The sequence below is a fragment of the Vigna angularis genome, chromosome 1 (assembly GCF_016808095.1).
Source record: "Vigna angularis cultivar LongXiaoDou No.4 chromosome 1, ASM1680809v1, whole genome shotgun sequence".
NCBI lineage: Eukaryota > Viridiplantae > Streptophyta > Magnoliopsida > Fabales > Fabaceae > Vigna > Vigna angularis.
The window spans coordinates 44,095,962-44,113,692 of NC_068970.1; the positions used below are offsets into that span (position 1 = coordinate 44,095,962).

The 17,731-nt window shown below is 35.5% G+C and overlaps 1 protein-coding gene and 1 pseudogene across 1 annotated transcript; both read left to right on the forward strand.

The window, feature by feature from the left end:
• The first annotated feature begins 4,781 nt into the window (after nt 1-4,781).
• LOC108319101 (uncharacterized) lies at nt 4,782-6,829 on the forward strand (annotated as a pseudogene).
• Nucleotides 6,830-12,846: 6,017 nt separating this feature from the next.
• On the forward strand, nt 12,847-14,674 carry LOC108319111 (isoflavone 3'-hydroxylase). The gene is made up of 3 exons (XM_017550133.2): nt 12,847-13,410; nt 13,496-13,862; nt 13,936-14,674. Exons 1-3 carry the CDS (start codon nt 12,893-12,895, stop codon nt 14,551-14,553), a joined length of 1,503 nt encoding a protein of 500 aa, XP_017405622.1. The 5' UTR covers nt 12,847-12,892; the 3' UTR covers nt 14,554-14,674.
• Nucleotides 14,675-17,731: the final 3,057 nt, after the last annotated feature.

Here is a 17,731-nt window from a genome sequence, read left to right on the forward strand (position 1 = left end):
ATGACTCCTCCTGATATTGTCCAATGCCTAGTAGGTGGGACAGATATTTCATCCTCCAATGGAACTTGAAAATGTTCCAGGATGCGGGTGACCAAAGTTGGATATGGTAAAGGAGCACCTGGCCTCAAAGCCTTCTTCATCCTATGTCGGATGAGATGGGTCCAGTTTATCTGCTTTGCCGTCATTATAATCCACATTATCAGAAGATCTTCCTCGGTTGCCTGTGCAAAGTTAGAAACACGTGGAAACAAAACACGACATATAGTATAATGTAATACTCTAGCCTCAGCTGTCATATTCCCTGCTAGAATTCTACTGGTAGGGGAATTGTGTGGCAAACAAATTAATTGTCTGGCTACGTCTATATTGTATTCATTGGCCCAATCCTCAAATAATTTCCCCTCAAAGGGCAACCCAACAGAGGGAAGATCGGCTATAGAAGCAAAAATGCTGGGTTTGATAATAATTTGGATATTGTTCACCTCAGTTTTCATTGTTCCACTTTCAGAAAATTTGAGGTTACTATAAAACACACGTACCAAATCAGGATAATATGAAGCAAAATCGCAGCAAAATTCATCAATCCCAAATTTTTGAGCATGCCAAAAAATTTAAAACTACGGCTCTCAAAATAATCGTCATCTAGATATTTTGGCTCAATGATTTGACGGTCTTTATATAGGGAGAAATACCTTTGGGCTAGTGCAGGAGTTGAAAATTGAAGATTTTGGTGTTCAACAGTGGGTGACGGTGGTGGTGAGGGTGACGGTGAGTTTTCTGCCGGTGAAGGTTGACGGCGGCGACGTCCCCCACCTATAGAAGATGACCCCCTTACTCTTTGCCTTTTTGAAGATTCCGCCATTTCAAAATCCAATCGGTGCAAATTGAACAAAATTGAAAGGGGAGTGAAATATGGTGTTTTGAAGTGAAAATGGTGGAAGAGAAGATGATTTTGGACCTTGGAGAGGATGCAAGACGCTGGGAGCCGCCGCTGCTGGAGTGGGAGTGGTGTGGGTTCGTGAGGAGAGAGAAAAAGTTGAATTTATAGACTAGGGTTGGGCTGGTAATCGATTACGGGTTTTCTGTAATCGATTACCATAGCCCACTAGTAATCGATTACAGAAACCCTGTAATCGATTACCCGCCTATTTGGTTATGTATTACAACAACTCCTGTACAACCCTTACAGTATGTTTCTGGTAATCGATTACCAAAACGCTGTAATCGATTACTAGTCAGTCTGGTCATGCACAGTAAAAATTATCCTGTAAGTCCTTACAGTGGTTATCTGGTAATCGATTACAGAAAGCCTGTAATCGATTACCAGCCTCCAGGGTAATGGATTACACCAATTTTTGACCCCTTACATTAAATTACTGGTAATCGATTACAGGGTTTTCGTAATCGATTACCAGTGTTTGGAGGAACAATTTTTGATTTATTGTTTGCTTTAGAATTGATTGAATGCATTATCTATTAAAATTGATTTCTATATAAAGTTGAATGCAATAATAACATCAGAGGATAACAGTTTATGATGATATAAATGTTATTCATTAATTAAAAATTATAAACAAATTACATATTTATAAATAAAGAAGGCAAGCAGTCTATCTATGTCCTCCAATCCCACATGGTGGTCTTCGTCGTTGTCGTTGGCCTCGCCTTTGTGATTATTGTTGTAGTGTGGGACTCTGCGTGTGTTGGTCTTCATCCGTGGGATGACTTTCATTGCACTGTTGAAGGTTTTGAAAATTATATGTCGGTTGATACACGTTATGTGAGGATGAAGCGTGTGGGTATGAAGATGGTGGAGTCATTGTCGAGGTTCCAAAATAATTGGAAGGTCCTCCACTGAACGGTGTTGATGGTGGAAAGGCGAAATAAGAGGTCTCAACCCCAGGATATGTTGATGTCGGTGGGATGTTTTGTTGAAACCTTGAATTTGGAGGTGGATGTTGATAGTTGACATGGTCAGAGGCAGACCTTTGTGGATCATGATATGAAGAAGATGCACGGTATTGAGATGCCGGGTGGAACTGTTCGTCGTGGTCCATGTCATACTGCCAAACACAATGTGTGATGTGAAGAACACAAGATATTAACACTTTCATGATTTATATGGAGGGAATATTGTAGTACCTCTTCGTCGGTTGAATCTTCTATTATACCAATATAGCGGATGGTATGAGTTATATACCACTGCATATACTCCGATTCATCCCGCAAGTGACCATTTTTCTGGAAAGGAATCCCGTTGAACACACGATTATGCCGGTCATTCCACAATGCAATCCACTGGTGATGGTGTTCATGCCAATTCCAATCAGCGCGTCCTCTCATATCTTGTTTATGTTCCTCATCTAGATTCATCGGTGGATGGGGTACATTTTTTCGAAATCCAAATTGTCGCATGACACGGTCTGATTGTTGGTATTCTACAACAGAGAAACATGTAAGAGGCACAACTGCCCGACATGTTGGGGGCACTTCTACTTGAATGAGTTGAGAAATTTCACCACGTCTGTACGGTGTCCATACCAATTGCAGTATTGAAGTTTTTGGTTTAAGTATTACTAATTAAGCCATCAAATGTTAACAAAATTTATAACACAATATTAAGTTCACAGTTGAAAAATACCTGTCTAGGTGATAGGTCGTCTATTTTCTTTCGAAATTGTTTGACAGTTGTAGTGTCCTGGAATATTGACTGTTTTGTGCGACACCATCTTTTCGCAAGTGGAAAAACTGCACCAGAAGATATGTCGTGTTCTGTGACATCAAGTAATTCTGGTGAAAGACATGTTATTCTTTCCCATGCCCAACATTGTAACAAGATCATGCACCCTCCGATATTCTCTTGGTCAGCCCTAGTCCCATGATCAAGGGCACGATACAAGCAGGAAAGCGTAGCAGATCCCCAGCTGTACTGTGAAACGTTCTGCAGGTCCGCCAATAGGGGAAGATACATCAAATGCACCATGCTTGCAGATGTATCTGGCATCATGACACTGCCAATTATGATCAACATATACGCTCTAACGTATTGTTCAATAACCTGTTCGGTTGCATCATGAGGCAATTGGCGAAAAGTGTTATTCAACCATGACAACTTGATTCTGTTGCCCCTTACACAATTCTCAGGAGGAACATCTCCTAGTAGTTGATGACAAAAAACTGTTAGTGGACCACTACTGATGCCAGTCACCACATGTCCTTCAATAGGAAGCCCCAGTTGTAATGCAACGTCTTCCAATGTAATCGTACTTTCACCAAGAGGCAAGTGGAAAGTATGAGTCTCGACTCTCCACCTCTCAACCAAAGCAGTGACTAGCTGGTGATTTATCTCCATACTTGATGCTTGCAAAATATGGATAAACCCTGCTGCCTGTAGAATATTCTTTATTCTTTCATCAATTTCGTGGACATGCTTTGCTATCCAAATTGCATGTCTTCGAGGGAAAATGAGTAGTTCATTGCCTTCCCAAATAGAATTCACGATGTGTTTATCTTGTAGACGTAGAAGGGACATATCAACGGGAAGTTGACGGGCAGAAGCCATATTAAATTTTGTGGGTGAAAGTGGGTTATTAAAGCAATGAGAAAGGAGAAGTACTTTGGGTATTGGAACTCACAATTGAAATGGGTAGACAAGTGGGATATGAAAGCAAAGACAATGGTTACGGGGTTTGGCTATTGGAACTCAGAACACGGTGGGAGAAATGAAATGCACCCTCCACCAATTTAAGTTCAACCATTGATGCCCAAGAATCTTCAAAGTCACGTGAATGAGGACATGGAAATGACAATTCATATAAGTTGTAATGCGTGCTCTTCAAAGAATCTTCAAACCTGCAAAAAAAAGAGAGGCATGTGATTGAATAGTAGTAGCATTGAAGGTAAAATCTGCACTAAATATAGGCATGCAAATGAATAGGAACATGAATAGGAAAGTTGAATAGCAAAGTTGAAGACCAAAGTTGAATAACATTATTGGTGGTCAGAGGCAAATGTGGACAATGCATGTGTACAATCTCTTGTCACGTACCACATAATATTGATGCATCCATAAATACCATTTAAAAATTTCTAATGAATATTATTAAATGTATGTAATCAATTTTTATGAATTGTAAAAATATTATCCAATATATAAGCATTTTATTAGACTTTACAAAAAAAATTTCAAATTGTAAAAATCATATAAATAGGATTTTTAAAAAAAAATCAAAAAAGGGAAATTGTGGGGGGGGGGGGGGGGGGGGCACGACTTCAATAGGTGAAGTCGTGTACCCCCTACAAGACTTCAACCATTGAAGTCGTGTAGGGGGTACACGAATTCACCTATTGAAGTCGTGTCCCCTCTCCACAACTTCCCTTTTTTGATTTTTTTTTAAATTCTATTTGTATAATTTATGTATTTTAAATTTTAATTATTTATAAACTATATTATTATTATAAATATAAATTCTACGTTATTTATTTGTTAACAACAATTAAACAAATTATTTTCTCAATAAGTACTTAAAAAACGAGTGGAGAAAAGCTTATATGAGAGGACACTGCAAATCACTTTATACGGAATGACAGTGCTATAGTCACAGTGGTATATTCACAGTGCTATATTATTGTTTAGTACTTCCTATTTTAGACCGTAACACCCACTATATTCATGAACGTTTATACGCTCTATAACAACTCCATCTTCACATCCAAACTGCACGTCCAAGAGCTCTCCTACTTCTCCAATCTTACAAACTCTTCCCAACATTTATTCAAATATGGCATCAGGGAACTTACCAGCATCTTCATCATCGCAGTTGATCGATGAACAACCTTTAATATTGGATAATGTTGATGACTTCAGCACCGATGATGAATTAGACAACATACTTGAAGATGACAACAACAACGACGACCACATCACACAATCATCTACACATCTCGTTCCAGAGTTGAATCAAGGTATGCAGTTCCAGTCAAAGGAGGAAACTATTCTTGCAATCAAACATTATCACATAACCAACGATTACAAATACACCGTCGTTGAGTCCAAACCCAACATTTATGTTATTCGTTGTCTGGAATATCACAACGGTTGTCAATGGCGTCTGCGGGCAGCTTATAGCAAAGTCCGTAAATATTGGGAAATCAAAAATATAGACGGACAACATTCGTGTTTCTCAACAATACTATCTCAAGATCATACAAATCTTGATAGTACTCATATTGCCACAATCATATCAAATTCAATCCGGACAAACCCATCCATTCCAATCAAGAGTTTGATTGCAGATATTAAGAGTCGATTCGGATATTCTGTGTCATACAGAAAAGCTTGGATCGCTAAACAGAAGGCTCTTGCTATGGAGTTTGGAGACTGGGAGGACTCTTATAACCACATGCCGAGGTGGTTGCATGCCGTCAAGGAAGCAAACCCATGTACAATTTTACAATGCACTGGTTCTCCGGTGCATATTGATGGACAAACCGATAATAATTACTATATTATGGAAAGAGTTTTCTGGTCTTTCGGTCCTTGCAAAGAAGGATTCAAATACTGTAAACCCATTCTCCAAGTTTATGGTACATTTCTAACGGGTAAATATCATGGAACTTTGCTCACCGCCATAGGTCAAGATGGCAATAGAAATATTTTTCCATTGGCCTTTGCCATTGTAGAAGGTGAGACAAAGGAGGCCTTGATATGGTTCTTTCAACTACTTCGAGAACATGTTTGCCATCAACAAAATATTTGCATCATCACTGACAGAGGAAAGGGTATACTATCCGCCTTAAGATCAGAAGAAGTTGGTTAGGAACAAGATGGTTTGAACTCTGTGTATTGCATACGTCATCTAGCATCCAACTTCAACAACAAATTCAAAAATCACGACCTCAAAAAACAATTCATCAATTTAGGTACTACTACAAACATTCTTCAAACACTTATACTTTTATAATTTTGTTAACATTATTCTTTAATTTATTTATTTATTACATCATTACAGCTTACGAGGTCAAGCAACCAACTGTCACGGTAAAACTTGCTGCATTGAGAAACCAATACCCACAACAAGCTGAATGGATAGATAAAATCCCATTACAAAAATGGTCTCAGGCTTTTGATGGAGGGAGAAGATATGGACATGTGACGACTAATCTTGCTGAGTGCACCAACTCCATTTTAAAGGGAGCACGTTCATTACCAATATGTGCTCTCATCAGAACAACATTTGAGAGGACACAATCATGGTTTGTTGAACGCGGATTAAAGGCGAACCGTATGCTACAAGCAGGACACCAATATCCTGAACAAATTGCCGACATCATTAGGAAAAATCAACAACAATCCGCATTTTGTCATGTTCATCGCTACAACCGTGAAAATTCTGAACTTGATGTTCAGGAAATTTCAACACCTCACCACTACCGCCCTGTTCCACTTTCCTACAAGGTCAGCCTAAATGAATGGTGGTGTGATTGTGGACACTTCCAGGCTACTCGTCTCCCATGTCATCATGTCATTGCTGTTTGTGCATTTTCGCATATCCCACTAACCCAAGTAATCGATCCAGTGTACAGTCTTAACAACATTTTCAAGGCATACGAAGTACAATTTCACCGAATCCAAAATCAAGATTATTGGTCTGTGTATACAGGTCCAAACTTCATACCAGATCCTAAAATGCGACGCAAGGCATCCGAAAGACCATCTACAAATAGGCTTCATAATGAAATGGATCAATCCAATCCAGATAAGCCAAAAACATGCTCTTACTGCCGCAACGAAGGTCATCATAGGGGAAATTGTCCTTTTCGTCATTAGTTATTTCTTAATCTTACCCAATTGTAATCAAATCGATGACTGATATATTACTATTAATATTTCTTATTAATATTTATTTTCTCTTTTCCTATAACAAAACCAATACATAACATATGTAAAATGCAAAATCATTTTCATAAACCAATCATAAACACACTGGTAATCGATTACACAAACCCTGTAATCGATTACCAGAGTGCTTCTTGCTACACAACCAACCTGGTAATCGATTACCGAAATGTCGTAATCGATTACCAGTACGTTTTCTGCCTACACATTTCCAGTCCTGCAGGGGGTCACGATTTCAACACTCTGTAATCGATTACCAAATCAATGTAATCGATTACAGGACCCAGAAGTCATTTTTGGGGTGCACGACTTCAACACTGTAGCTATCCACAGTATGAAGTCGTGCAGGGGGGGCACGACTTCTTCCTTTGAAGTCGTTTTGGCCCCCCACGACTTCACTTTGGGTCAAATTTTGCCTATTTTGGTAATAAAGAGGGCATATTTGCCTACTTTGGTGCAAAAACCCAATAATCAATAACCAAAAAACTAACCTTCTTGGAGAGGCCAAAAATATTTTCAACGAAAGAGTGGAGGAGGGAAGTTGTTTCCAAGAATTGGATATTGGACACTCAATGTCGCCGTCGAGGTCCATCAACTTACGCACAAAACTGCTCCATAAGCCAAAATTAAACAGTGCAAAATCGGTGCAAATCAAATTTTATCAGTACAAACTAAAGTTAATCGGTGCAAACTAAATAAATTGGAAGAAAATCAATCAAACTTACCTTGCAACAGCAATGGCGAACAAGAATGAAGCGAAAACCCAAACGAAAACGTGAAAGAAAGTGAGGCTCGCGTTTTGAACTTTTGGGGTTTAATAAGGCATTTGACGTCGGCCCCTCCCCCTCCCTGACGTCTAAATATCATAAGACGTTGCCTCCCCTCCATAGTCGACGTCTATTCGATAAAAAAAAATCAATATTGGTTCCACTTTTAGGTTATATTCACAGCTTATTGATTTCCGAGGAAGAAGATTTGATGTCTAATGTGTATTATACGTTCGACTCTACTATGTATGACGTCTAATTGCTAAAAATGTGATCTTTCAGTTCTTATTTGGCAGGTACTGGCATAGGGTTTGACGTCTTGTATGATGGGGTCGACTTCTTAGTGCATAAAGACGTCAGGGGAGCTAGTAGCCAATATCTCTAAGGCTATTTTATTTACAAAACTGTCACCGATCATTTTTTACGTTATTATTCTTTTATGAGACGTTGCGCGCGTGACGTTATATGTAATTTTTTGTACTAGTGAAATATAATCATTTTTCCTCCATTACAATAAATCAACTTCATGTCCTAATAGTTCATCAAATTTTATTTAGTGTGCAATTATTTGCATTGTTAATAATATAAAATAAATGTTTAAGTTGTATATGTAAATGTATTTATAATTTATTCTTAAAATGTATTGAAAAAGATGTGATAAAATCACCTCACCCATTATTTCTTTTATATATATATATATATATATATATATATATATATATAAAAGAATCAATTTTTAAAAATCAATTTTATATTTATTGGAATACGACTCGAGTTAACTTAACCCTATTTAGTTTGTTAACTATTGATTTTACAATATTGAAGTTGTTATAATTAAGTAGTGTTAATTTGATTGTGTCAATCACGACGTTATCAATGTGTTTTGTTCTTTCATGAAAAGTAAGATTTGCACAATGTGTCTAGTTGATTAGTTGTCACAATAGATGACAACTTGAGAAGTGGAATGAACTTGCAAGTCATGAAGAAGATAGTTGAGCCATTTAAGCTCACAAGTAATGCTAGCAAAAGCCCTATATTATGCTTCTAATGAAGATATGGATACAATGATTTGTTTCTTTGATTTCTATGAAAGTAAAGAACTTTATAAGAAGATGCAATACCTACTGATGTATCGAAGAATGTGTTGCAAAACTTGTTGATGATATGTGGTTGGTTCCTACACAAATTAACTAAGTAAATGTAGAAAATAGCTAATATCATATCTAGTGTATGTTAAGTATCACTAATGTAACTAAGGGATATTATCTCAGTTGTTTTGGGTTTATAACAGCGGTTTTGCAATCGAGGTATATTCAGGCGAGGTAAAAAGTCAAGATTTTTTGCCTCGAATCAAAAAGCCCGAAACAGTAACGCGATAAAAAAATAAAAAATTGGGTCTATTGCCTCGATTCTAATTTGAACCGAGGTTGTAGACTCTTAAAATTAATTAATTAAAGGGTCTATTGCGTTAATTGGATTCAAAACCGAGGTAATAGACCCGTTTTTGCCTCAGTTTTTACCAGAACCGTGGTCTAAAGTATATTGTTTTTTTTAAATTATTGTTTGTGTATCACATAAACCATATGAAAAAATTTCAGAAACACAAACAAACGCAGAAAACATTATGTTCTATTTATCGGGAATTTTTTTTTGTTTTTTTTTCAAACTTTAAAAAATATTTAAAATAGTTACATTTTGAATTTTGAGCTGAAAATTTTTGTGCACGGATTTCATGATTTTTTGGTTCTTCATACAAATTTTCATTTCATTTAGAGTTCGTTTGGGCATACTCTCAGTTTTACATATACCTATGTTTTGATGTGTATGGTGTATGAAGAACAATCAATCAAACGAAAACTTGAAAAACCTAAAGCGAAACTAGCCTTGAAGGTGAGTTTGGGGCTGAAACGAAATGAACATCCTAAAGCGTCTAGTCGAAGAGCTGAAGAACACTTGTGCACAAAATCAATCGGTCAAAACGAAAGAAAATCATACCTAAGCACTTAATCAACGTAAAATAAAAGAAAAATAGCAAGAAAAGTTGAAGAGGATGGCTGCGAAAATGGAAGAAAGAGAGCAGCGACGCACACCACAAAGAGAAAAGTTTCTGTTTGAAAATGCATGTTCGCAAAATTTAACCCTAAACAGATGTTATTACTTCGGTTATTTTTTTAACCGAGACAATAAGGGTCTATGACCTCGGTTCTATAAAGAACCGATGCCTAAACCTTCTAAAAAAATTTAAAAAAAATCAGTTACTTTATGCCTCAGTTCTCTAAAAAATCGAGGTCGTAGACTTTTGTAATAATTACAAAAATGCCATCGCACCTGTTTTAGGCATCGGTTCTTTTTGAACCGAGACATATACCTTAGCCGAAAATTACAAAAATACAACTGTGCCAGTTTTAGACATCGGTTCTTTGTGAACCGAGGCATATACCTTTGCCGAAAATTACAAAAATGCCACCGCGCTAGTTTTAGGCATCGGTTCTTTTTGAACCGAGGCATATATACCTTTGCAAAAAATTAAAAAATGCCACCGCACCATTTGTTGCTTCGGTTCCAACTAAACCGGTGTCAAATGCGCGAGTTAAAATCCATTTTTTTTACTATTGTATAATTGAAGTACCTGAAAAACACTAGAAAGGGGGTTGAATAGTGTTTTTGGAAAAGAAATTGCAACCCTTCTGATATAACATGTTGTCAAGCGTATAAAATATTCTTTCTACTATAGTGTTTGTAAGAACCTCCTTTAAAGATAAGGATCATTTAGCTTAGAGGTTCTTATATTTTCAAAAAATAAAGTCCAACTGCAAGTTTTCTAGGAGGATCGAGAAGAGATAATGACACAAGAGATTTTATACTAGTTCGCTCTAACTAAGCTACGTTCAGTCTCCTCCGTAGAGGGTTCCATTATAATCTTCACATGATTACAAATGAGTATTAGCACCACTCCTAGTACTCAACTACCTCGCCGAGATTTCTTTTGAGTATTCAAACCACTCCTGGTACTAGAGTATCGCGTCTAGATTCCTCAACTCAAAAGAGTTCAGTTGTAAGTAGTTTAATTATCTTCAAAATTGCAATCAAAGATTGCTTACAAACATATTAGACTAAATCTCTCCACGAGAGGGTATGAATATAATACAATACAATTTAAACACTCGTAGTTTCTCTATATGATCTTACAAAAGTAGGAGATTTGACACTTAAGCTTGAGATTATCTCTTTCTCTTTTCTTTTCTCTTCTCTTTTCTTCAGCTCAGATATAATATTTTCTTTGAGCTCTTTTTCTCTCTTCTTTTATGTAGGATGGATATGGTGTTGTAAGCTTTGCGCACTTAATATCCTCTATTATATTCTATTGATTTTCTTCGTGAGAGATCTTCTATTTATAGGCTTGATGAATATTTGTCTGTTAGATAGCGTTTGTAGTTCGTAGCCTTGATGCTTGTATTTTCTCTTTCTTCTTTTTACAACAACCGTTTATTAAGCCAACTTTGTTAGAGCATACATGTTTTTTCAGTCCTTTGCTTGAAGTAGGTTGTACAATATTTTTAGATTTTGCTTCAAGAGAGAAACATTTCATGATTATCTCTTTTGTCTCTAACGTCCACATTTGATTTTTGATCTATAACATTATGAATGCGTGTAGAATAAGTTGTGTGCAAAATTATAATAAACTGTGCATGCAGCAATATGACTTTTCTTATGACTTTTGTTGTTTTTGAACGTTGACATTTAATATCATTTAATGTTTGTTCAGAACAAAAAAGTACTTTTTGATTTTATACCGTTAAATAGTTTTTTACAATTAAGCTCTTTTAATTAAAAGAGCTAATTTAGCATGTTATATAATGTTACACTCTTTCCACTATATCATATTCACATCATATTTGTCAAATCAATATCATATTTGTGATGACTATATGTGTAAAACATGATTTTAAGAGATTTTAATATGAATAATTATAATCAATTTCACTTATATGTACGAAAGAAGATTTCAATCACTTTTGATTGGCACTAGTTACTCAAACATGGATGTGGACTATATGAAAAATATTTTCTTTAGCTTTTTTACATTCTTCTCTTGTGCTAATCATCAATTTCTTTATAAGAGTTATAAAATACCTAAATTGAAATTCTTAACTAAAATTTAATGCACCAGTTTTTTTTTTTAAAAAAAACATGATAAAAAACTTGGAAGGAGATAATTCTAACCTGATTGCCACTAAGAATAAGAGAGATAGTCACAACAATAAGGCATTTAAAACATTTTATTATGTCAGTTATTTTAAATCGGATATAAAAATGTACCATTTGACGTTGATTGTATCAATAATTAATGTTGATTGATATTTTTGAAAATGGTAAGATAGAAAGCACGGTGTGCATTTAATGCGTCATCAATATGGATATGAAGAAGAAGAAAGGCTTTTAAAACGTTACTAGCTATTTTGTTTTAATCGAAACCAATATCCTTTTCACCTTTCTTACTAAATTATCTTTTTCACCTTTCCTTCTAAATCATTATTATATCCACTGTCTTTTCCACCTTTCTTTCTAAATCATCTTTATATCCTAAGACTTTTAATTTTCATTAAAGTATTTACAACGAATAATTTCTTTACAAATATATAGACGTCCTCGAAAGATTGACAAAAGGCTATGAAATAGTTATCAACGCTATCAAGCCACTTTTCTATGTGAAATCAGAAAATCAACTTATTCAGAGATAATGACAAGCACATCTTAATAATTTGAAATAAAAGACAAATCTGTGATGAATTTGATACACACCTATATTTTGAGTTATACAAAAAGCATCAGATAGTAATTGTCCTCATCCACACATCCCTTTTCTATGAAAACAAAACACAGAACACGTTAAATATGCACCTACCTACTCTACCTTTATTAATATATGCTAACGTACGTTACCTAGTGTCATAAATATATTCTAAAGACGGCCTCATATCATAATCCAATATTTTCTTAATACATCAAATGTACTAACCTATCGGATATATTTTATTATGGAATATTGTGTGTTTTATTGTTTGGTAGTTCTATTAAAAATTTATCTTGAAAAACACTAATAGATCAAGAGAGAAACTCATTTCACCATTTTTTTTCTCATCCATTACAAATCTAAACAAGAGTTATAAGTTGAATTATGCTATAAATTCGTGTCCAAACTCATAACCCTAGCAATAGGTAACCCATGGTTCCTTTGGTTTATTACTCACTCCTTTTTCTTGCTTCCATTTTCACATTGAAATTTCTTCTACGAAGAAGAAGGCTCGAAAACCTTCCACCACATCCACCAACTCTTCCCATAATCGGCAACCTCCACCTTATCAAGCCACCGCTTCACCGCTCCCTCCTCAGCCTATCGCAACAGTATGGCCCCATCTTCTCTCTCTGGTTCGGTTCACGCTTTGTGGTCGTCATCACCTCCCCAACCTTGGTTCAAGAATGTTTCACCAAATACGACACCGTTCTCGCCAACCGGCCACGGTTTCTCACGGGCAAGTACCTCTTCTACAACTACACCAGCATGGGCTCCTCCCCCTACGGCGACCACTGGCGCAACCTTCGCCGCATCATCACCATCGATGTCCTCTCCACGCAGCGTCTCAACTCCTTCTTTGAAGTCCGAAGGGAAGAAACCATGAGGGTCGTACAAAAGCTTGTTCGGGAAACGAGCAAGGGCTTCGCCCTTGTGCAGATCAGACCCAGGTAAGGATCATAAAGAAAGTGACAAAATTTGCATCTTTCACGAATCTGATACATCAACCAAGTAGAGACTGAATCGATTGTGCAGGCTGACGGAGATGACATTCAACAACATGATGAGAATGATATCTGGGAAGCGGTACTACGGTGACGACGGTGACGTGACGGACGCGGAGGAAGCGAAGCAGTTCAGAGCCATAATCACGGAGGTTATGTCGTTGCTGGGTGCAAACAACAAGGGAGACTTCTTGCCTTTGCTTCGATGGTTTGATTTCGACGGTTTGGAGAAGAGACTGAAGTCCATCAGCACCAGGGCTGATGCGTTCTTGCAGGGACTCCTTGAAGAGCATCGCAGTGGAAAACACAAAACCAATACCATGATAGAACATCTCTTGACCATGCAAGAAACGCAGCCGGAGTACTACTCCGATCATATTATCAAAGGCCTTATTCAGGTAACACTACAATTCAACATCATTCGTCGATTCTTCTGAACCTATTCGTAAAAGATACTTGATTGAATTATAGGGTATGCTTCTGGCTGGAACTGACACAACAGCAGTGACTATGGAGTGGGCAATGGCATCTCTATTGAATCATCCAGAGATATTGAAGAAAGCACAGGATGAAATAGACAAGTGCGTTGGACAAGATCGCTTGGTAGATGAGTCAGACATTCCCAATCTTCCTTATATTCAAAACATTATCTACGAGACACTTAGATTGTTTTCTCCAGCTCCAATGCTATTGCCTCATTATTCTTCAGAGCAGTGCACTCTTGGGGGCTTCACTGTTCCACGAGACACCATAGTGTTGATAAATGCATGGGCCATTCAGAGAGACCCTCAAACTTGGAGTGATGCGACATGCTTCAAGCCCGAGAGATTTGGACAAGAAGGGGAAGCAAACAAGTTAATTCCATTCGGATTGGGAAGAAGGGCTTGTCCCGGAATAGGTTTGGCGCATCGTTCTATGGGCTTAACTTTGGGATTACTGATTCAGTGCTTTGAATGGAAACGACCAAGTGATGAAGAAATCGATATGAGAGAGAATAAAGGGGTGGCAATGCCAAAGTTAATTCCATTGGAAGCTATGTGTAAAGCACGACCAATAAGCCAGAAAGTTATGCAGCAACTTGCTACTTAAATCTCCAATCAATCATGCGTAATTGCACACTAATGAAGGTTTAGTATCTTCAGCTACATGGCCGTGAGACAGATCCAAGAGGAAACTAGTTTAAATTAAGAAATACAAAATTATCTTATTATGTTGTGTTTCGTTATATATTATAAGAGTTGTAAAACTAGTTTAAATTAAGAAATACAAAATTATAAAAATAAATAAAAATATTCAAAATTGATTAATACTAGTTAAATTAACTTATTTTAATAAAAATACTAAAAATATTAAAAAAAATTATCGATTTTTAAAATATAAATATATGTTGTCTAAAAAACTATAATATTATTTATACAATAAAAGTAAAGTAGCTAATATTTTTTTAAAGTTATTATCAACTGATTTTACTAAGCAATTCTAATCTAATAATTAGTCAAGTTGTCAATAGAAACAAATAAATTAAGAATTTAACTACTATCTCCTAACTTACAAGCTAATTTTACAAAACACACCAAAAGTGGAATACATATTTGAACTCGAGTTTAAAATGTAAAATTCATGTTGATTTCTACCAAATTTTATCTGACTTGAAATAATTCAAAAATAACCTTTTCACTAATTTAAGCAAAGCCACACCAAAATAAGTTATTAATTTTAGTCAATGTTGATGTAAAGTTATAAATAACTAATCTTATTTTATTTTCAAGTAGAGAGTGAAATAGTTCGTGTTAATTTAAAGAAATTATCAGAGTTGACCAAACAAATTTGTAGGTCAACCTTTTCAATATATAGTAACATCGTTACAATAAAAAGCAAAATTATTAAGATAAAATATGTTGGTAACAGTGAAACAAAATTACCAAAAAAAACTGATGGTAACATTATTTGTAAGCAAAATTATCAATCAAGTAAAATTCGTTAGTAATAGCAAAACTTCGTTAGTAATAACAAAATTTGTTTGTAGAACAAAATTATCAATAGATTATTAGCAACCAAATATTGGTTGATAATTATAAATTTTATAAATAAATAAGAAAAATTTATCCATAATTATTGACAACTAAAATTTTTGTTAATTATTCTTTATTAATTATTGACAATAAAATTTTTTTCGAACACTTTTTTTCTTTTTCTCTTTTCTCCTCATTTTTCTCGTTCTTCTCCTCTCTCGTCCTTCTCTTTCTTTCGCTCCTTCTCTCATCCTTCTCTTTCTTTTGCTCCTTCTCTTTCTTTCGCTCCTCCTCCGTTGTTGATATCTCTTTTGTGACAAAATTTAATTTATAAGACATATCATGTCAAATTTTGAAATAAATTTGACATTCATTTTACTAAAGAATTTAAAATTTAATTGTCGACACATTTATTGTCGACACATTTAAAATTTTCATATAGTAGTTTCTTCCCTTGTCAGTCTTCGTGGCATTGTAATTAAAGCTCATTGTCGCTGACCCATTTAGAGTCATCGTCGCTAGTCATGGCTGCTCTAAGTGTTATCGTCGTTGGTTGTTCTCAAAACCACCAACATTAGAAAGAACTATTAAATAAAATCATTGTTGGTTTGATACCAAAAACAACGATTTACCCTTGTTAAAAAGGAAAACTTGCGACTATAGTTTCACTCGTCATCAATTATTTTAACTTATAATAATGATTCAATTAATGAAAGTTTCAGGATTGTCTTTGAAAATCTTTTTTAATCATTGTTAAAATCCTCGTTTAATAGAGATGAGAAGCAATAAGGACGTTCATGGACAAAGCAAAAATGAAGAAAATATTCTATTCATAATAATGTACGCTACATTTAATTTAAGATTGTAATGATGACGACTTTGTATAATTTTTTTCTCTTTTTCATCCCTATTTTCTCTCCCTGTACTTATCCTCTTCAAACTTATTACATGTTGCACTTTCAAGGTTGTCAGTCTTCGCACCACCGAGGCTCTCCAGTGCTGAAGTTGCTATTTTTTTTATGGGTTTGACCCAATTTTCATATAATAGTTTCCTCCCTTGTCAGTCTTCGTGGCATTGTGATTAAAGCTCATTGTCGCTGACCCATTTAGAGTGCTAGTCATAGCTGCTCTAAGTGTTATCGTCGTTGGTTGTTCTCAAAACCACCAACATTAGAAAGAACTATTAAATAAAATCATTGTTGGTTTGATACCAAAAACGACCATATACCCTTTAACAGTTGTTAAAAAGGAAAACTTGCGACTATAGTTTCACTCGTCATCAATTATTTTAACTTATAATAATGATTCAATTAAGGAAAGTTTCAGGACTCTCTTTGAAAATCTTTTTTAAAAATGAAGAAAATATTCTATTCATAATAATGTACACTACATTTAATTTAAGATTGTAACGATGACGACTTTGTATAATTTCTTTCTCTTTTTCATCCCTATTTTCTCTCCATGTACTTATCCTCTTCAAACTTACTACATGTTGCACTTTCAAGGTTGTCAGTCTTCGCACCACCGAGGCTCTGCACTGCTGAAGTTGCTATTTTTTTTGTGGGTTTGACCCGCATTTTCATATAATAGTTTCCTCCCTTGTCAGTCTTCGTGGCATTGTGATTAAAGCTCATTGTCGCTGACCCATTTAGAGTCATCGTCGCTAGTCATAGCTGCTCTAAGTGTTATCGTCGTGGGTTGTTCTCAAAACCACCACCATTAGAAAGAACTATTAAATAAACTCATTGTTGGTTTGATACCAAAAACGACGATTTACCCTTTAACAGTTGTTAAAAACGAAAACTTGCGACTATAGTTTCACTCGTCATCAATTATTTTAACTTATAATAATGATTCAATTAATGAAAGTTTCAGGCCTGTCTTTGAAAATCTTTTTTTATCATTGTTAAAATCCTCGTTTAATAGAGATGAGAAGCAATAAGGACGTTAATGGACAAAGCAAAAATGAAGAAAATATTCTATTCATAATTATGTACGCCACATTTAATTTAAGATTGTAACGATGACGACTTTGTATAATTTCTTTCTCTTTTTCATCTTATTTTCTCTCCCTCTACTTATCCTCTTCAAACTTACTACATGTTGCACTTTCAAGGTTGTCAGTCTTCGCACCACGGAGGCTCTGCAGTGCTGAAGTTGCTATTTTTTTTGTGGGTTTGAACCGCATTTTCTTATAATAGTTTCCTCCCTTGTCAGTCTTCGCGGCATTGTGATTAAAGCTCATTGTCGCTGAC